At 46.1% G+C, this 21,394-nt stretch overlaps 1 protein-coding gene across 1 annotated transcript in view; it reads right to left on the reverse strand.

The window, feature by feature from the left end:
- Positions 1 to 9,491: 9,491 nt before the first annotated feature.
- The window catches only part of MB21D2 (Mab-21 domain containing 2), a 56,325-nt gene continuing 44,422 nt past the window's right edge, over positions 9,492 to 21,394 (reverse strand). Inside the window, exon 2 of the mRNA XM_030954342.1 lies at positions 9,492 to 11,518. Coding sequence (XP_030810202.1) covers positions 10,254 to 11,518 — 1,265 coding nt within the window. The 3' untranslated portion in view covers positions 9,492 to 10,253. The remainder of the gene's footprint in view (positions 11,519 to 21,394) is intronic.

A 21,394-nucleotide genomic window follows, 5' to 3' on the forward strand; every position in this document is an offset into this window, starting at 1 on the left:
GGCAAGGAGAGCTGTAACAACAGGATAGGAATTGTGATCTAAACAACACTTCTCCAGAACAGAACTTTGCTTTCCCAGGCCATTGTTTTCTTTCTTTAAGAAAGGTAGAGAAATGAGGTAGTTTAACATGGTGAGGACTTACAGCCTTTAAAACACAACAAGCCAAAATCAGACTGTATAGCACAGTTTCTGCTTTTAGAGATCTGAAGACTTCAAGGAGTGAGTAAGGGCTCTGATAACACAGCCTAGGACACTTGTGCATTGCCATTAAAACCTACACCTGTGCTCTGCTGAGGCCTCTCACACTGCTTGGGTCAGTGAAGTCATTCCTGCATTTCAGGCAGGGGAATCCTAGGCCAACCTGCAGGCAGCACACTCCTCAAATAAGGAAATAGCCAAGCTACTGAATTCACTTGATCAAGAGATCTTAGGGCCCAGCTGGGCAAACTCTGGGCTTCACAGCAGGCACCCTGCAAGGGAAAAAACAGCCCCTCAGCCCAACACCCATGAGAGCAGAAACAGGGCTCACAGACACACCTGCACCCACACTGCCTTGGCTGAGCCCTGGAGCACAAACACAAAGCACCTGGACCACAGCACTTGGCAGGCTCCCTCAACTGCACCGCCAAAGGATGCACCTTCACAGCAATTGGAAACATAAGCCAGGGGAACCCTTCACCTTCTCTCCATGGCACCTCACAAGGATTTAAAGCACCTGGTAACATCCAACTTACTGGTGAAAGCTGACTGTGCCTGGATGTGCCCCTTCTTTCCAGTCTGGCCACACAATTCCCCTCTGGGAAGCCTGCAGGCTGGGCAGTGGTACCACACAGGGAGCCAGCAGCTTCAGCCAGCTCAAGCTCAGCAGGCTTTCCAAGGCTTCTTGCCCTCAAGAGTAAACAACTCTCTCCTGCTCAGCTCTGCCCAAACCAGACTCCTCCAGAGAGCACCTCTGGAAGGCAGCCACAGTAACTTCTTGTTTTTTTTCCTTGATCCTTTCCTAGGGAAAGAGCAGGCAACAGGACAGTTACTACTTCAAATTCCCAGAGCATTGCCTCAGGCTCTCTGGGCATCCCAGCTCCTGGTATACACAAGCAAACCCTGGCCTTCCACTTCCTCCAGCTCACAGCTTTGCTGTAATCTCCAGATAAAAGGAAATGGAGAAGTAGGAAAGGCAAGCACATACTTCCACCAAAATGAGAGGTCACCTTTTCCACCATTTCACAGCTCAAGATCTGTCCCCTTTATAACCACAGGGTGTGCCTGGAGCTCAGGAGCCAGACTCAGGACACAGAGCTGCTTTTTACACTGTGCACAGAGCCACACCAGTTCACCAAAAAAAAAAAAAAAACAAAACTCACTTGCTTCTCCATCCACCACTGACCTTCCTCTGAGTGCAGCCCCCAGCCAGTCCCCTCCAGAGCACAGAGACCTCTCCCTACAGGGCTCCCCTACTGCCCCTCATTCCCACTTTATAACCCTCCTAATGGCTGCTGATGCCCCTCACCTGTGCCCAGCCTTGCTGAGCAATCAGTTCCCTGTGCTGGAACCAGCTCCAGCCGGGAAGGATCAACCTTCCCAGGCACAGCCACGGCCAGGTGTGCCACAAGGGTCAGGGCTGCCCTGCAGAAAGAAATAAGAAAACTGAGGGATTTTTTTCTCCTTCTAATCTACTTTGCTGTGTGTGACAGAGGGAGAAGAGGTCAGTACTGCAATTGCTCCAGCTTACAGATGGAATAAAATGGTGATCCCAAACCCTCAGGGCCTGCCTGTCATAACATTGGGCTCCCTCCACGTGTCAGCTGTGTGTTCAGAGCAGATGAACCGAAGGTTTCCAGCATGAGCACATGCCATGTGCAGCCTCTCCTGAGGGCATGCAGCTCCAGCTAAGCTGCTGTGAGCAGCAGGTTCTGGCTCCAGGGGCAGCTGGGTCCAGCTCCAGGCTGAGGGCTGGGTAGTGGCAATGCTGGGTGCAGTGTGGGGGCTCAGGGGCTGCACGGGAGGATGTAACAGCCATGCACTAGTTCTGCCTAGAGCTGAGTCAGGGACATGTACCTGCTTTGGTCAGAATCAAGACAGGAACTGGAAGGCACTAAGCAGACGAGGGGGCAGAACCCAGTGAACCCTGTCCTGACAGGCTTGCAGATAGCCCAGGAGAGTTCATCAAGTGTGTGAGCAACAGACATTTGTCCCAGAAAAGAGATGCTCTTTTCTTAATTTTCACTGCTACTACTTTCTGCAGATTCAGAAACTCTCTCCCCCCCCCCACCCCCCAAAATAAGATACACAAACCACAAAAAATAGGGAAAATATTGGGAATTATTTAGGGAACGGAGGAGTCAGTCCTGTTTCTTTGCTTGTTTGAGCAGGTGCACTCTCTGGTGGGAGGCAGGATTTGCATAAGGAACATTAAAGCTGCACTTAACAGTTTCAGCTGCTGCATTTCCACTATCGATTGGCACCATTCAAGCCCAGCTTTAATGCCTGACAGCAGACATAAGCTATGAGGCAGCTATGTCCCTACTGGGAGCAATGATATATTATCACTCTCTTTAAATGAACCTGGAGCAGTACTATATATATTTAACAGAAAACCCTGGCACTAACTGACTGCAAAGGAATTTCAGGGGTTGCAGAAGTGCAAACCAACATAGCCTCTCTGTGACTAGACTGAAAATCATGTACTAAAAGTGAGTTATGCATACAGGAGATTATTTTACAAACACATTCATTAATTCATGATGCTGTTCTATCCTCACGCCCCTCGCTTCATCTTTTGAATTCAGGTAGGCAAATGTGGACATTTGCTGAAATACTGCATGTAAAATGGACAGCTGGCAGGAAATCCAAGCCTACCACAACATTAAAACTGACCATGTGAAGCTCCTTTTCACTCTTGCCTTTACTCTGTGGAAGGGCTGTGTACAATGTACTGCTTCTTAGGTGTTTTGGGGTTTTTTTCCCCACCCTCTTTTTCTTGAACCATTATTCAGAAATGGCTTTCAAACTGAAGCGCTGGCTGTATTCAATCAGTTTCACAATGAAGCACGGTACTGCAATCACAGGTGCCAGTGTGCAGGTACTGCTTCCACACCCTGCAGCCTCACTCCACACAGCCACACTGCTGAGTTTCCACCTGCCCAATGAGCTGGAAGGTCACAGGCTGGAGGCTTTGCTCAGTTTCCTCCACATTTGGCTTTTCCTTGGGAAAGCGTGATTTCTGTGCGTGCTGGACCCGTGTGCCCTGGCAGCTTGGGCAGCTCTGTGTATCAGAACAACAACCAGTGCCTCTGAATTATTTACTCCAACTCACATGAACTTGCATTTCTTTCCTTTTCTGCCCAGTCACCATGGTGTGTGCTGCTCCATGAGTAAGCTGGAGAGACAGATGACACAGACGATGAAGTCACAGTAGGTGATTATAACAAAATATGACAAGGCATTTATGCAGCTCCATTCAGCAGCATTTAATTTAATTTTATTTCATTACAGTTCATTACTGCATAGCAGAACACCTCTGGAGAGTTTATTTAAAGATGGAGAGAGGAATGGGGCAGGCTGGGTGCAGTGGCAAAACAGACCAGAGGAAACAGTTGAGACATATTTCTTTCCATACCTCCTGCTGCACTGGCTTTCACATTCTGCCTCCAGTGGGTTTTTGTGAAAAGAGCCATGCCTTGGGGAAAGAACAACTGAGGAACTGGTTTTGTGCTACTGACCCAGTAACATAGGCCTTGGTGGACTGAGTCCCAATGGGCTGGTGGGACCCAGAACAGCTGAGTTCCATTTCTAGAATCTCCTTTAACTGGTGGGCTTGTGCTCTTTCCTAGAAACCTTCTGTAATGACTTCCCACCAGTAGCAGAGATGATGTTAGAGCAACTAGCTCAAGAATTCCACAAGATAACATCTGTGTGTACCCACAGCAGCCCAGGGGTTAAGTACAACACTTTCCAATCCCAGTTTTGCCACCACTGACTAACAAAATAATCTAATGAATCAGAGCACTAAGGAGCACTATGCACCTCAAGCAAGATCAGGCAGAACCATTAGCAAACAGAGGAAACCTCTTGGAGAAGCTCAATGAAGTTGCAGCTTTAATTTTTTTCATTACAGCTCTTTTGCCAGTTACAGGGTGTTGAAAAGTGTTGGTCTGGAGGTGGATCAGATGAGCTCTGGAGCCTAAACATGGAAACCACCAGAGACAGCTCTGGTCCCCATCCCTCACGGGGCAGAAGGCAGAAGAGCCCCAGCAGCTGTGGCTGCTACATGACACACAAAGCTCTGAGACACAAGGGTGCCTCTGTGGTGGCACAAGTCATGGAGACTGCTCCTGGTCACTGCAAAAGTCACAGTGCCGGAAAGGTTAGACTTTGCAGTGGCCTCCTGGCAGGAAAGATTATCTTCTCTGTGTTCTTTCAGATCAGACAAGTGGATTTATCTCTTTATGTGTCAACTGTAGAGAATCTGGCCTGCCATCATCAGTGTAGGCAGACCCAGCCTGTACCCTTCAAACACAACCAAAGTCTGCTCTGAGAGCACAGACTACAGTCAGGAGCAGACTTACCCTGCAAGGGATGCTGAAGGTTGGAGACTGGTTTGCACAGGAACACCTTGGCATTCCCTCTGTGGTCAGCTGCAGCCCACAGAAGTGGCAATTAATAAACTGTGTGCGTAAGTCTTGGCATGCAGGAGCAGGAGAAGGACACAATAGGTCAGCAGCCCTTCATGAAAAATGCCCATTCCTTTCTTTGCACAATGCTGAACAAATCATAAAACCCTCTCCCCTCCTGTCAATGTCGTGGTAGGGCATAAGCAATGGAGACCTGGAGACAAAGCCTTTAATGAGCGAAGTGCCTGACGTCCTTGGCCACAGCTGTGATTTGTACCCACTGAAGTGGACAAAAGCAGCTCATCTCTCTCCACCTCCCCAAAATAAAGCTAAAACAAAGGAGTCAGATGGGTTGAGAATCAGGGAGAAAAGTGGCTTTTTGGGCTCAGTTTTCACTTTGCACTCAAGCTTGCTTGACTTCAGAACCACACACCATCTCTTCTGTGTGCTTAGCAAGACCTCAGTCGTGGCTGTCATACTGATATTCCTAACACACAAAAACTGAGGGAAAGACAGGCTGAGTCAGTTTGAAGAGAGCCTGATGCCCCCGATACGCACCCACATCTCTGCCTGGTGAATCAGGCTGTCTGGAGACTGAATGGGAGTGTGTTCCTCTACCACAGAAGGCCAGTAAGATAAAAATAACCCCCAAAAGCCTACATTCAGCCTGGAAGCACAGTGCTGAGCCAGGGACAATGATAATAGGAAAACACAATAGTTCCTCAGAGCAGTCCTAAAATAATAGATTATAAATGGCAAAAGGGGAGGAGAAGAGAGTGAGGGCTATTTTATCACTATTCTAAAAGCATTCAGAGGAAATAAATTTGGATTCACTTGACAGTTCTCAAAAGCCAAAATGTGCTAAATATAATGCTGAATGTCCCTAAACCCAAAACATGTCAGCAAGAGTCCCTTGGCCAGGGTGTTCTTTTCCCCCCCTCCCCTGGTTTAGCCTTTGCCCCATGATGGTTATTTGCCTTTCTGGAGAGCTCAATCAGGAGCTATTAGAGACAGTGCTCTCTAAGCTGTATAATGTTAAAAGTCCATTAGCTCACCCCAAGCAAGGCTGGCAGGAGGGAGATGATGTACTTGCTGAAGTTGAACAAGCTATTTGCATGCTGAATACTTCTAATCACTGAGCAATGCCAGGAGAATGTGAACATTACCCTCAGCTGCCCAGCAACCTTTCAAACACGTTCACTTTAATACAAGACAAAGTGGCAAAATGCATCCAGCACTGAACCCAGAAAAAGGGACAGATCAATGTTTTTAAGCAATTCTATGCACGGACTAAGCACACCTTTTAAAAAAATTTATAAGAAATAATAATTAGCAAATCTATCTTCCTTTCCCTCTGCCACAGTCATTTGCATTGTGCATGACCACTTGTATTATGCATGGGTTAAGAAAATATGATAAATGTCTGCTTACTTTAGTCTGACCAGAATCAGCTTTTATCCAGCAAAGTACACACACTTTGTTTTAAGCATATTTTCAAGTCTCCCAATGGAATTTATTGTGACTGCCACCTTTCAATGCCTGTTTCAGTCAATTTTTAGCAGACACAAGTCTGTCTCACAGCCCTCCATGGGGAGGCCAAGAAGTGGAAGGGCACAGAGCTCAGGTGTCCAGCCCAGAACCACCACAGCTGCCTAAAGAAGGTTGCTCTCCATTGGAACAAGGCAATCAGGGAAAGTCCAAGAATCTAGATCAAAATTAGTGCTATTTGTCACAATGACAACAGAGAAAACACACTAGTAAAAACCAGCTCTTTCAGAGGCTTTTGAGGACTGGCTTCTCTCTTGGGCAGTGCATGGGTAAAGTTCTGCTGATATTTTGCTGCAAAGATTGATTGTGATGCCCAGTTGTAGTTTTCTGGTTAGAGCACCAACAATTCTCTGGGCTAAAGTATTGGAATATGTGCAGAAACCAATTTATCACAGCCAGACAAGAGTGACAAGGCTTCACACAACAGGCCTGAAGGAGCAGAGACTGCAGGCTGACACAAAGCTCTTGGTCTCTTGTTCCCTTCTGCCTTCAAATGAGTTCTCCCAACACAGCACAGAGAGTAACTCCCACTAGCTGGTGGTTCTGTCACCTCTGCAGCAGCTCAGGTGTCCTTCTGAAGAAGTGACAGATTTTTCAGCATCTCCCAGAACCTACAACAACTGGAACCAGTCAAATTAGCTGCTTCTGCCACTGTCCTACTGGAGAGCAACCCTATGGAAAGAGCAAAGGCAAAAGCATGTTCCAAGAGTAGGACCAGAGCCAAGATGCCCAAGGAGGATCACACTGGGAGGTGGAAGTGGAGCCTCTGAAGGGCACTTTTCCTTCCTCCCCACCTTTCTGATGCCTCAAAGACAGACCCTCTTGGCTGGGACTCCCTCCCTTTTAACCCTGTAGGAGTCAGTAACTCAGACTCACAAGGGATCCGTCCTACATGCTGCCAGCCCCGCACAAACTGCCCCAGTCCTTTTGCAACACCACTCAGGACAGGGAGAAGTCAGCAGAAAGGTGGCTAATGGGCAAAAGGAAAAGAAAAAAAGTCTTACCTGCCACAGGAGTGGGTGCAGAACTGAAGCTCCCATGGAGACACTGGCTCACAGCACTGACTTGTCTCCTCTTGACATCAGCAGGGAAGATGCCTACATTGCTAGTTTAAAGCAAATTCCCTTTTATTTCGGTGTTTGTCAGATTGGCCAAGTCTCTAACCCCATGGGGCTGAGTGCTCTAAAAAGCACATGTGAATGACTTTCAAGAACCCCCTAATAGGAAAAGCACCATGGTTTCCTTGAAACTTGCAGAGAGAAGTAAAGAGTAAAAGGTCGTTGGTATCTAAACCCACTGACTACTTTGAAATCCCACATAGAGACTTCTGCACTTCACAAGCAGATACTCAAAGGCAAGAGGGGACACTAGAAAAGGAAGAAAATAGTCTTTTGTATTGTCTAATATACAAAACACTTGTCACCTCTGGGCTGGCAGCTTGCTTCATTAAGTTAACTATAGTATGTGGAGAGGAGCAAATACTAGACAGATACAAACCTACTGCAGATTAGGATTCTGTCTCCTGGGAAGACAGATGGTCCAGGTAGAGGATATAACATTCTCACAAACCTACCTGGCAAACTGCTTTTCAGTCCAGTAAAAAGTCAAGCCTCCATTCCCCCACCAAAAACAACAAAAAAACCAACCAAAAAAACCCAACAACAAATCCCAACACACAGAATGCAGGAAGAACAAGGTGGATACTTTTCAAAATGTTTTTTTAATTAAAACCAAAAAAAGGAGCACACACCAGAGCTTGACATGGGCTAGTCAAACTGCTGGTCACCAGGACATTGAACTGGCATGAGGAAGGCTGTGTTTCTGCATATCTCAGGAGCACTGGCACAGACAATGGGTCTCCTGGGAGAGTACTCTGCCTGCCAGGCTACTGCTGCTTTGTGCTGAGCAGGTTTCTCATGTAGTGATGGGAAACTTCATCCTGCAGCCCAGACTCTTCTTTCAACAAACAGAAGTCCCAGAGACTGGGGAAGAAACCATTTCAACAAATCTGCATTTTCCACGCACTTCTGGAGAGGATTCCCCGTTGTTTCTCCTGCCTCCCCAGGCAGGTTTCACAGGTTTATATGGAAACTCATCTTTGGCAATAGCCACACAGGTAGGACCCAGCTCTGCTTCTGCTGAAGCCAATCCATGTCCTTCCCATGACCAAACTGCAGCTGCACAGGGCTCATGATCAAGAGCCAATTGTGCTTTAAGGTTAAATCCTCATCCACTCCATCAGGCCAGCAACTTCTGAGAGCTTCTTGTAAGTGTGTACCAGTAAATTCAGGTAAATGTGAACTTCTTGGCTATAGCAATGGGGTGAAGTTTTCAATTATGCCCAAGACATGGAGGAGGTAAAGTTTTAAGACATAACTTGGGCACTAGATCAGGTGTTGGAACCTCCCTGCCATCTAATAAAGCAGTTGCCAAAGCTGTTGGTGTGCTGCTCCACCAGCCTGGTTTCTTTACCACAAAGGCTGGACTGAAAAAGTGACACATTTTTCATACACAATTTTTATCAGTTAGAATTTACTAGATATGCACCTCATTTGTCTGTCAAATATTTAAAAAATACTTCAACCTGCTCTAATAATCACATTTTAACACATGCATCAAGTTTGGATCAGAACAGCGTCTCTGGGATAATCAGTAAGCCCAAATTGCTGATTTAAGGCCTAAATATCAGTCACTGGCCAGCCAGCCACAATAAGTCACTCTATCCTTGAACTCTTGGAATTATTTTTGGCTCAGACTAACCCTTGTTACCATACATCTTACCCTACACACAGAAGAAAAGTGTATGTGTTTTTCAAGGCTACTGTTGCACCACAAGTTTACACACAAACACAACTTTTGCAAACATGAGACCAGAGTAAGATCTCCCACGTCCCAGGGTGAGTCAGAAAGTTCTCAGGAGTCCAGGGAATGGTAACTGCCAGAAAGGATCAGGCCTAATACATGCATTAGAGAAGCAAGGTAGCTCCTTTGCTGGAGGTCTGGCTGATTCACTTTGCACATACCACTGCTTTAGCATTACATCCTTATCTAATGGTAAACCTGTTTCAACAACATGCAATACATATTAATGCAATATGCACTGCAACACACAATACGCATCCAAAGAAATATGCCAATGCAAAACTGACTGCTCACACATAGCCGGGCTAACAAGGAAGTCTTTTACAAAAGACAATCAAGAAATCACCTGAAACCATGAGACCAGAGGGGTCTCAAGCAATCAGCAATATTGAGACCTAAAAACAGATGCTAATTCATGAAAGAAACACAAACAGTGGGACTGAGGTAATGGCAGAGATTTCATTAGTGCAATTACATTTAAAATGGTATGTTCTTTAATAGAATTTAAATAAGGCTTTGAATAATTACACACACTAAAACTAACATTCCATAACCTTATTCCGCATGGAAAAGCAGCAGAAACAACCCTCTGGACTGTACAAGGTCCAATTAATGAACAATTACATTCAAAAAGTAGATCAAAACAGAAACAACTCTTTCCCCAAAAAGCTGCATCATCATCTTTAAAGTCTGCTTTCTCCCCTGTATCAGAAATGTGAAGAACAGATGAACTGGGCTTCAGCCCAGTAGATTTGGCCTCGTCAGATTACCAGGAGTGCTTTCCAACCCAGCCTCTCCTCATTTCTTTAGGGTGATGGAAGCTCATGGAAAAAGAAGTGAATTTCTGAAGCAACGGAAGGGGAGTTGTTCTTTCTCCCAGCCCAACAATGTACATAAATTATGGAAGCTTGGAAAAACCTCTACATTACACTGTGGCTTGTGTTTACGATGCATGTCCTCCTTTAGAAACTACTCACAGACAATGGGGCAGGGTGGGTGAAAAAAAAAAAAAAGCAGCATATGAAATAGTAATATACTGTTCCAAAATCTGCACTGTCCTGCAGAAACAGGATTTAAAATTTGTTCAGATTGTTCTCAACAGATCCAATCTATGCTGGATATGCAAAAACCAAGAGACTAAGTCATCAAGGAAAACCAAATTAAAAAACCTGCGCACTGCAAGAGTTTTAAAAAACAAAACAAATAAAAATCCCAAGAAACATTGACGAAAGCTCAGAAAAATTTATCATCAATTCTGAAGTGGGGCCTTGTGACATCATCTGGGTTAATGAAGACAGAGATGGACTTCCCGGGGTTCTCAGTCACTAGCTGCTGCAACTTTTTGGCTAACCGGTCGTCGGGCTGGTTGGGGTCGCCTCCGTCGGACTGCGGGGAGGGGATGCTGGTGGTGCTGCCCCGCCGCTGCAGCTCCAGGGTGAGCCTGTTGGCTGCCTTGACGTGCTCGATGGCAGTCCGGAGGTGCTCGGCGGGGTCGGAGCGCACCGAGGACAGCTTCCGCGCGTGGAGCATCACCGTGTCTTCAGACAGGTGCTCCAGCATGTTGCACTGCGGGATGAAGTAGTTAGGGCACATCTTGTTGACCAAGCAGTGCTGGAGATCATCAATGAGCCCCAGGAGGAAATGGGCTGCGTAATCCTCCTGGGCCAGGTAGCTGGCTGGCAGCCTGTCACAAGCCCACAGCATCATGCTGCGCAGGTGATATGGACTAATGGCTTTGGGGCGGGACAGCAGTTTGATGATGATGGCTTTGCAGGCCTGGTAGGCTTGCATGAGGCTGCTGGAGATGCACTTTTTCAGCTGCACTTCACTCCTGGCAAATGACAGCCTCCATTCATTGTCCTTCTTCCCCTTGTAGGAACATGCAGGCACTAAGTAAAACCCACTTATGACTTCCTCCTCCGTGATCTTCCCGTCCCAGAAGTGGTTCTCCATCAGCCAGCTCTGTGCCACAGCTGGCCAGCCTTTGAAGGACACCACAGGGACAATGTCATACAGCATGCGGCTGCTGCCCACTCCCAAAATAATGGATATGATAGTCCCATTCTTTTCTACCTTCTCCACCTTTGGCATCCCTCGCTGGGGCTTCTTCTGGATCTCGGAGAGCACGATGCTAATGGACTCATAGAACCAGTCTGCAACTTTTGTTGGGGAGAAGAAGTAATTGGTAGCTCCATTGATATGGTCCACGATTGTGCAGCAGTCCTTCCACTTGCTGATGGTTCCTTCGTCGAAGAGGCGCAGGCTGAGCCAGGAGTGGCACAGGGCCGAGTGGCGCATGTCCAGCGTCACCGGCTGGTTGCGGTCGTGCAGCTTCAGCGCGGGCACCAGCAGGGTGAAGTCCATGTCATAGTCTGTGCCCCTGGCATAAACATTCAGCTCATCGAGGTCAATGTCCACCACACCTTCCCGCACGCCGCCCGACAGCAGCAGGTACTCGTTGGCTACAGGCAGCTTCTGGTCGAGTTTCTGAACCATGCCTGAAAAAGACAGAAAGAGAAGTTCTTTAAAAAAAAACTGATCCAGGATCTAACCAGGATTAAAACCCATTCCCATGCCCAGCAGGAAAAGAAAGCAACCAGAGGTATCTATAACTTTTGGTGTGGCAAAAACATAAATCAGGCCCAGCACTCAGACAACCTTAGGTCTCACCTGACTCAGGGCAGGGCCTTCTCTGCATTCCTGGGAATGTGAGAAGTCCATCCTAAACATCACATTTCAAGCAATGGAAAAAAGCAGCAGCCTCTGATGAAACACAACAAAGCTACTTCCAGAACTAAATGTAACTTTTTTTAACACCTTCTAAACCAGTTTTTCACCATACTGACATTCATTTCCAGAGTATCCAAATGTTTCACCAACACTCCATAGGGAAAAAAGAATATCAATTGACTTGTTGTTCTTATTTTCTCTCTGGTATAGAAAAAAGCTGGACCAGCATCAGGGAGTTGGTTTGTTCATGAGTGAATGAATAGCTACAAATGTTAGTTCAAGCAGGTCTGATTTTACAATCTGCTTTACATTTACTGATCAACAAGGCAACATGAACAAAAGAAATGCATCCTTCTCTTATGGGCGAATGGAACCGGTTAAATGATCAGGCAATTAGAGAAGCCAGCTCTGAAATTGGCTCTTCAAGCTGCAATGACATAAAATATCTGATCAGCTCCCCAGAACACAGACATGAAGACAGATTTTCACTTTCAGCACCAAAACCAGACACGACATTCACCCTGCAGTGCCTGTACCAGTTGTACAAAGCCAGCTTTTCACCAGGAATTCTATAAATACACCTCACTATACTGTGTCCATAGAAAATGAACAGCAGACTGAGACTCTACACAGAAGCTGAGATATTAGCACCTCATTCAGTGTTCAAATTAGGCTTAAAATTGAGCTCTGCACTTCAACTGCTCTGCAGTCTGCTCCTGCTTTCTGGGCTGATTCACTGCTGGTGTTCCTCTTGTGGTTAAATGCTTTTGGTCGCTTCCCAGCCTCAATTCAGCCGCCACACCTCAGCCATGAGGGAACAAAGGCCAGTGGTTCTGAATGAAGATGCTGAAGCTGTTATGAGCACTGCAAAAGGGATAGATTTTATTCCTTACAAGTACAAATGCACTAGTTTCTGTTGGCATGCATTACTGAGTCCAGCTTCTGAAAGGCAATATGGTTTGTTTACATCAAGAATGGTCAAATGGACAACTTCCATTAAAAAGAAGCCAGTCTTGGAGAGACAGCAGTGGGAATAACTAGCCAGAGGCATAACAGAGTGAGCCAGAAAGCTGCCAGTCACTCTGTCAGCCCAGAAATCACAGGCAGACACATCAAGAATGTGAAACACAAATGATCAGCACTACAGTATGAGTACCCATGCTGTCATAGTCCCAGTGACTGCAGAGCCTTTCCTGAGGTAATGCATCCCTGTAGGATCACAGACACTGCCTGCACTGAGTGGGTCACCCTAGCAGAGAGCAGCAGCTGCACCCCAAGGCACTGAGGGCTGCCCCAGGCTCAGTGGCACTGCAGAGCTTTCAGACAGACTCACCTGTCCTTCCCTGCATGCTAGGACAGCAACAAGGAAACACTACCTGCGTGCTTATAGGTAAGCCATGACCAGAGCAAAATCTAAAGCTCTGTGGACACTGATTCCTTGGGAAAGCCAAGGATATTGTAGGAAGAGGCCTCTGTGTGAGGCAGAATGCATCTTGAGGCCATATTCAGTGTACCTGAAAGCCCCCATGTGAAATTCCTTGTTAAATACACTTTACCTGTTTAATTCCTTCCAAGAGCACTGGACCCAGTCCATTTTGCTGCACTGAGCTGGGATGATTTTCCTGCCAGGCAGGCAAGGACATAAACCCTTCTATTTCATGCAGCTCCAGGGGCTGCAATAGAAGGAAATAGCTCTAAAGGAGTGCTAAGAAACTCTTCCTGCTAAATCCTGAGCTAATCCCATTCTGCGATCTTGCCACACGCTGCCCTGTTCATCCTCAAAGGGTAACAACTAAGAAAAGCTTCTGTCAACCTCAAAAACATTTTCTGAGGCTTAGACGCACAGTGAGCTATGTTACCCTGATCTGTGGAGCAGCAAAGTCTTACACAGGCTGCTCTATCCCAGAGGCTAAATAAGTAGCAGTCACTCTTTTGCTGTACCCAGAAGGGGTTTTCTAATGGGTACCTCAATTGATGTGACTTCTGCAGACACTACTGACACGCTGCCTCTGAATCCTGTCCTTGAGCCAGTGCAAGCAGCCTTAGTGCTTTACACCTCTGCTGGAAACCGAGTCCAATACCCAAAAAGTAGAGTCTGGATCAATCACATCATAGGGAAGGGAGCAATTTTTTTTCCCCCCAAAGCTTAAAGTACTAATGGCCCTTACAGTGGGGCAGCACAGCTATTCATGATATGAAAGGTTTGGATGGCCCATCCTGCCTCTACACTCAGCCAAAATTTCCCACTCAGGATGGTGCTCTGCAGCATCTGCCTTGCAGATCTGCAGATGTGCCTGAGATAGGCAGAGAGAATGTAACTATCCTACAGAGGAAAATGTTCAAACCCATAGGACTCAATAAAGGATGCGTTTTTCTAAATATTTTTAAACTTAAAGGATGAAAAATGCTCTGCTTTTTTTTTTTTTCTGCAAAGGTGGGCCCTTTTGCACCAGAACTTCTATCCCAGAGCCTTCAACTGAAAAAGAAAATCAGGATTTTTCCAAAGAGATTGCCCACCACAAAATCTGCTGTTGGATGAGATGCTCTCCTTGGCCTGAAGAAAACCTTTGTCCTTACATGGGAGCAATGGAATTCATAGTCTAACCCTGTTCAACCAGCAGCAAGTGGGACGCAAGCCCTGCCTTCTGTACACTGTCACACTGAGTCACTTGATTTTCCCTCTTCAGAACTCTAGACCTACCAGCCGAAGAGAAATATTGAAAAATAGCACGGAAATGGCTGCAGGAAATGATCTAATATATCATCAATATCTCTCTACCTGGCTGGCTGCAGTTTAAATCAAACCCTTGAGCTCTGCTTGGCACAGAATTTCCCCTTCAAGTCCCAAACCAGCAACATCTGCAGCTCTGCCACAGAACAAGAGAAGGAATTTTTGCTAAATGATCACAGCAGCATTGCTGATCCAACTGAAGTGGTGGAGCAGGGAGTTGAGATAAGGTCCCCTTGAGGAAAGTATATTTAGAATAGGCATAGAGTGTTCTATAAATAGTTGAGCTGGCCAAATTCAGGATTACCTAAGGCTTTAGGGGTTTGCAGTGTCTTCAAACTGCCCCCCTTGCTCACAAATCTATTTGAAACGTGAAGGGATTTCAAGGAATCCCATCAGCCAGCACTGTGTGGCACACACCACCCTGTCACAAAGCTTCCACCCCAAGTTTCTGCAGCCCATGAATGTACAACACAAGTAGGCACTCCAGTTCAGCAAGCATGTACGTGCAAATACAAAGAAAGATACCAAGCCTGGTACTCAACCCAAGTACTTAATAGCATCAGTGGGCAGTTTGAGCTTTCTTTTCATCTCAGTCCCAGGGCCACCTGGGAGGAGGAGGCAATAGGGGTTACAGAAAAACTAATGAAATGTATAGAAAATCTGTGGAGTTGTCTGAAACACCGAACCAGAATTTGTAGGGTCAAACACACAAAACAAATGCTAGGACCAGCTCTCACGGTATCAAAGTAGGTTCACTGATACATAAGAAGCCTCTTGCTGCTACCAGGCAAGACACATAATTTGCAGTAGTACCTTGTGTGACACTGAAAAGGTGTTTGGCAAAGCTAAGTGAGGGATTGGTGTACAGTTACCTCTTCTTTCTAAAGCACCTTTCTAAAGCACCTTAAAGGATTCTTCTTTTCTAGATATGTAACTAATTTAAGATCTTCCCAAGCTAGTAAATGCTAACAGGTAAGTATGCTTGCAAGCATGAGAAAGGCAAGGATTGTAAGAATCAGTAGCACCACCTGTAGGCCAGGCTTGCTGGTTGGTTTACTAAACATGAATTCAGAGGAACACAGGTGAGCCAGTGAGTTCTACCAACAGAACATTGTTCCTTTGTTGTTTCTTCAGTGTCAGGAAAAAAAGGATTTATTTCTACTTCAAGCACTAAGATACAAAGAGCATAAAAACAGAGAAAAGATATTTTACTTTATATAACACCTACATTTGGGACACATCCTTGAATGAACTGTGACTCTGATGCAGATGACACAGAGACTGTTCTTCCCATTGGAAACAAAAAAACTGCAATGCAAAGATGCTCTCCAACCATGACAGAATTTCAGATGAACAGATTTCATGACCATTGCAGTGTGTGCTGGGATCTACTGCTATATCATGACTAGCTTTGTGTAAAGAAGGAGGAACACACAGATTTGTCTTTGAAGAAACTGACCACAAGAAAAATATTACATAAAAACTTCTTTCTAACATATGCAATTCCTAATTTGGGTTCCTGCTTGAAGTCTTTCTTCCTGACACTTTAGATGTGCAACCATTGCCACCAAAAGGAAATGTGGCAAAGCAAGATGCTGCTCTGTTAGTCTGACTTGGTCTCATCAGACTGAATGGGGTGATGTTCAGGGCAGTCACTGATTTCAGGGAGGCTTCTGCTGCATGGGAACTAGAGAGAGGTCAAAGGAGCAGTGGGGGGCTCAGAAAGGTTCCACAGAGGAGAATCAGCAGAACCTTGCACACAGAAGAAGCCAATCACAGGAAGGAGCCAAGCCAGACCCAGGCACTAAATGGTGTATGCCCCCCTTGAGTTCCCTGGCAGCCTAGGGAGAAGATATATAGAAGGGATCTTCCTTATATATGTGATCTGTTCTATAGGGAAAGCTAAGGACCACTCACACATCCTACTGCCTCCCTCTTTTCTACTGCTTAATCCTTCCACAGGACCCAATATGCATAGTCAAGGCTCTTGATTTTTACTCACAGGTCCATCCTTTTTCTGCATGACCTAGAGAATGCCTTTTTTCTTCTATATGAAATCATTACCATCCTGTAATCCAAGACCTAAGGAAGTCTGACTTCCTGGATGATCAGACAGTGGCTGCTCAAAGGAAAGATTTCTGCAGAGGTCTCCCAGCTATGCCTGAGCAGTGTGTGTTGAATTTCAGAGGTTTCTTTAAGACAAGACGAGAGGCCTCTCTGATGCATCTGGACTGCGCAGATTCTTCTGTTTCCCTTGGTAATTGCAATTCTATTTATGAGCAGCTCAAGTTTTTGTTACGCAGGAGAACTGGAAGAGTCAGCTCTTTAGGGGAGTCTTCAGTTACAAAGCACATTTTGAGAGGACTGTTGGCGGAAGCAGGCAGGGGGTGGGAAAAGAGTGGGGAGACTGAACCATGTGATACCAGTTCAGTCAAATATGGGATGCGAGCGAAGGAAGCTGCTCCTTGCAGACTGATACACCAGTGTCCTACTGATTCTGCTCCTTTTAGAAATCTTGTGACATGGTGACAGAACACACTGCAGGGAGACAGCACCCCCTCGTAAAAGAAATCATCTTCTTTCTCCAAAGTCTTCTCTAAAAACAATCTTAAAAGTAGTGTCCCAGGTTTTTTTTCCATTTTTCATGTGTCCTGGTGGAAGCCACTCACCTCGCTGAAATCCTGTTTGGCAATGGAAAGGCGTGTTTGATGGTGCAAGCAGGGGAAAAAAAAAAGAAAAGCAAGAAAGAGCCCTGATTCAAAGGGTGAGCCTGTACAGTGACGAGTGGTGCTACCACAAACATCTAATCCCACTCTGGCACCAAAACCAGCAGCAGTGTTTCTGTAGTGGTCTGCTTGGCTAAACCAGTCAGGGCTCAGAGACCACAACAGCAGGACTAGACTGCTCCCAGAGCTGGAACCAGCATTTTCAGAGGGAGCCCCTGCATTGCTGTGTGCCTCTGCTCGGGGCAGGAAGGGTTTGAGAGTCAGTTCCAAACTGATACTGGGTTTCCACCATGCCAGTCTGCTTATTCAAGAGCTTCATCTCCAGAGTCATATTAGCCAAACTAAAAGGAGTGATGAAAGGTGAAAGACTACATGGAATATGAAGTGCAAGTCAAAGAGGTGCTCTGGGGTCTGAAGAATGTGGATGATGAGGTCTGAGAGCAGCTGACAAGCAGAACAGAAGGAACAGGGGACAGAGAGGATAGCTATAAGAACAAGTTGCTGCTACACCCCAGTTAACACTGCACACTGTGTCCATACGGTGTCCATATCTTCAAATGTGCATAAGACATGAAATCCCTTCGGAAATGGCACAAGATGCCATCTCTCCTGGAACTGCAATGCCAGAGACAAAACATGCCAAGGGACAGATTGTTTTAACAGTTCCACCCTCTGGGACTGAGAGTGCACATTTGGCAAGGGCTACACAGGGTCTAGATGGGCCATTTCTGCTCACACCCCTACGGAGCACTGCTAAGTATTCAGCAAGATGCTACCCTGAGGGAGACTCACCAGGATTCCTCTCTTGGATCTGATTGCAAGGTAACAGCAGTGGGCACAAACCAGGTCGAGCATCTTGAGTGCAAACACGCAGCTTGCAGGAGAGGCTGTTCTGCCCTTGTTTTTCCAAGTTCCTTCCCTGTTACTGAGATCCTCACAAGAGCCCAACAACCTCAGAGTGGTACATGACATGTCCACCTACTGTAGCACCCTGGCTCAGCAACTGCTGCTGAGGGCTTTCAGAAGAGCAATAGGAGCAAGGAAAGTACAGCATAATAATTTTCCCTCTGCAATCTCCAAACATTCTCTGGCTTTGCTGTTTGGCAACCCAGAGGCAGTATTTCCAGCTTTGTCTTTAATAGCACTGACAGACGTATCTGCTTGGAATGTCTCTCATTGCTTTGTAAATCAGCTATATTTTTGTTATAGTCAGTGCCTTGCAGCACTGTGTTTCACAAAACACATGTCAAAAGGACTTCCTTTTGCTAGCTTGCTAGGAAATGAAGAAAATCACCTAACCATGGCACCTCCCATGGATCACTGAAGATCTTACACAGCTTCATCAGTCATCTTTCTTCCACATTGAAAAGGACAACTTATTTAAACTTTGTTTAGCTGACTGTCCTGATCTCCAATTGTGTGGGCCCTGGTATTGCTACACTCAAGTGAAATGAGATGGTCAACGCTGCATGAAAAGGTGACTTCTGGGTGAATGTCTTCACAGTCCTCTGGGAAATATCTCAGCAGCCTTGCTTGCTAAATTAGCCCCACTCCACTGCAGGTTTGCTCAATGTAATGGAGTCCTCCTCCCCAGTATTTAATTTCACCTTCAGGATGTTCCCCTTGTAAAAGCCAACACCAATCCCATCACTTTACAAGGGGTGTTGCTGACACTGCAAAAGAACTGTGGAAGTAGGACAGGGTAAGGTTTTGGAGACTGCACATGGGAACAAAGTCCCCAGCCTCCCAATCTGAAGAGTCAGCACCAGGTGCCTCTCACAGAAAACACGTGGCAGCTCTCCACTGATGAGCAAAGCCATTCCCTTCCAAACCTGGGAACACATTCTCCTCTCACTCCAGTCAGCCACAGAGGCACAAGTACATATCAGGCAGAACTTGACTCCAAGGTTGCAAAAGCACTTTGGGCTCCTCTGGGATGGTTTTGTGTTCTCAGTTACTGTCTGGTATCTTTTCCCATCCTGAAAGGGCTCAGTTGCCACACCACTTTATGTTCTGGTGGGCTGTGCACAGAGGAATACCACCACAACCTCACATCCTCTAAATAACATAAGAGCCTACACTGTAAATGCACCTTGAGCTGTTCTACCAAGACTCCTGCTTACAGCTATCCAACATACCACAAATTCTCTCCCCAGCTGCTAAATTACCAGCTTGCTTTCTTTTCCTTTAGCAGTTGTTTTCTACAAAGATGAGTCACAGACAAGACAAAGCACAGCACCCTTCCTTATGACCTGGGCCTGAGCTAACACTGCCCATCCTCAGGGCCCACCTTTTCTGTAATAACAGCTCTACCTTGCTGCAGAGCAGCAGGAGATTCGTCCTTGACTCAACAATTCTTCACTAAATCATCCAGAAAAGCTAAGCTTACATATGGAGTACACAGGGTGACTAACAGCCATCAGGGAGTGGATGAATAACCACAGCTGTAATTCATGTCCTTGATTTTCCCTTAAAATCCACCAAACTTGGCTCCTGGGGTCAACAACATGACCAGAATGGCATCTTTTTCAATTGCTTTCATTCTCTTTCTCTACCAATAACAAAATCTATTTAGGTTTATACAATGGGACAGGTCAGAAAGAGAGGGAATGAAGGATATTTCCAGGAAACCAGCCAAGCACCAAAAGTGTGCTGGAAATCCTGAGTTCTCTGAGTACAGAAGGAAAGCAGCTGTCTTCAGAAGCCTTTCTGAGGCATGTAGTGGAGAAAATTACATGAACTGAATCTTCTCTCCAGCCCTTAGAATTCACTGGACTTCATCTGTACAGACCTGATCTGGCCTCTTTGACAAATCTGGTATCCAAACACCAGAGAAGACAAGACAGATAGGCCAAATATGGCTGACACAACCAATGCCAGAAGCACAATATAATTTTTCTCTGTCCTTGCACATGAGCATGGATTGGACTAGCAAAACAAGGCAGGGAATGCAGATCCTGGTCAGAGAGTGCTGAAATCAAAAAGGCTTAAACAGTACAGCTGTGTCTGAGCTCATGAAGCCAAGAGCAAGCTTTCCTGCAGTATTAACCAACTTCCCACCCACCACTGAGAACATGGCCAAAGCCATGTGGAGCTGGATCAAGTCACCTATAGGAGATGCTTTTGCCAAAGCCCCATGTGCAGCATCAGCTGGATGTATGCTGGTTGGCTTTGACATTCATGCAGAATTCCTCTTCATCCACATCACCAAAAGTTGATACAGGCCAAATTTGTTGTTAGCAGAAATCAGAGCAGCTCCCCTGAAGTGAATGGAAATGTCAAGAGCATTTCTCCTTGCTTTCCATGGGAGACAGGCAGAGGAAAACCTAAACCCTCCAAGCTTGCCTGTCCATGTCCCACTGCTCCTATCATCCTGCTCCAGCTTGATCTTGCAGAGGTCATATTTGACAGCACACAAAAGCCACCAGAAGTTTCTAACCAAAATCTCAGACTTTACAGCCATTTTTTTGCAGCTGAGCACTGTCATCTGTCAAAGAGCACAGCAGGAAGCACTGTGTGCATTTGATCTCCATCTAGCACCAAGCCCACAGCCCCAGCAGCTGTCAAGGATCTCTTATCCCTGCAGCACAGCAGTGGCCAGGAGGCATGGAACTGAATAATTAGAGTAAAAGAGAAAGGGAAGAGCAACAGGGTAGATAGAACCTGGACCACCTGGTGTGAAGGTATGCAGTAAAATGCCACTGTCATTCTGGACAGCAAAGGTGAAATGCAGTCCCCTGAAGAAGGCAACAGTAAGAAGTCGCATTGCCAGGTGGCCCTGAAAGATCCACGTATTGCAACCATCCCTCCTTCCAGTGTAAGCTGTGGATTGGCTGGTGGGAAGGAGGAGCTGGTGGAGCTGGCAGTGCTCACTGGCCCATGCCCTGGCAGTATTTGAAGTGAGATGAGGGCTGTATTTTTGGAGCAATTCTCTGCTACCAGGAGCAGGGCTTGAAATGCCCTTTGCACAGAACTCCCATCCTGTTTTACCCACTCTGCTCACTCAGGAGAAATTCCAAGAGAACAACCACATCTGTTGCAAAGCCTTTTTGTGCTTACCTGGAATGAAATAAAGCCTCACACACACATTTATTTAAAGAAAGGCCTGGTGATCTCTTGGCTCATCAGGATGAAAGCTACTTTGCAAGGTGAAGGAGGGAGGAGAAAGCAAAATTGTTGCTGATCAA

Source organism: Camarhynchus parvulus, chromosome 9, assembly GCF_901933205.1.
Source record: "Camarhynchus parvulus chromosome 9, STF_HiC, whole genome shotgun sequence".
Lineage (NCBI taxonomy): Eukaryota > Metazoa > Chordata > Aves > Passeriformes > Thraupidae > Camarhynchus > Camarhynchus parvulus.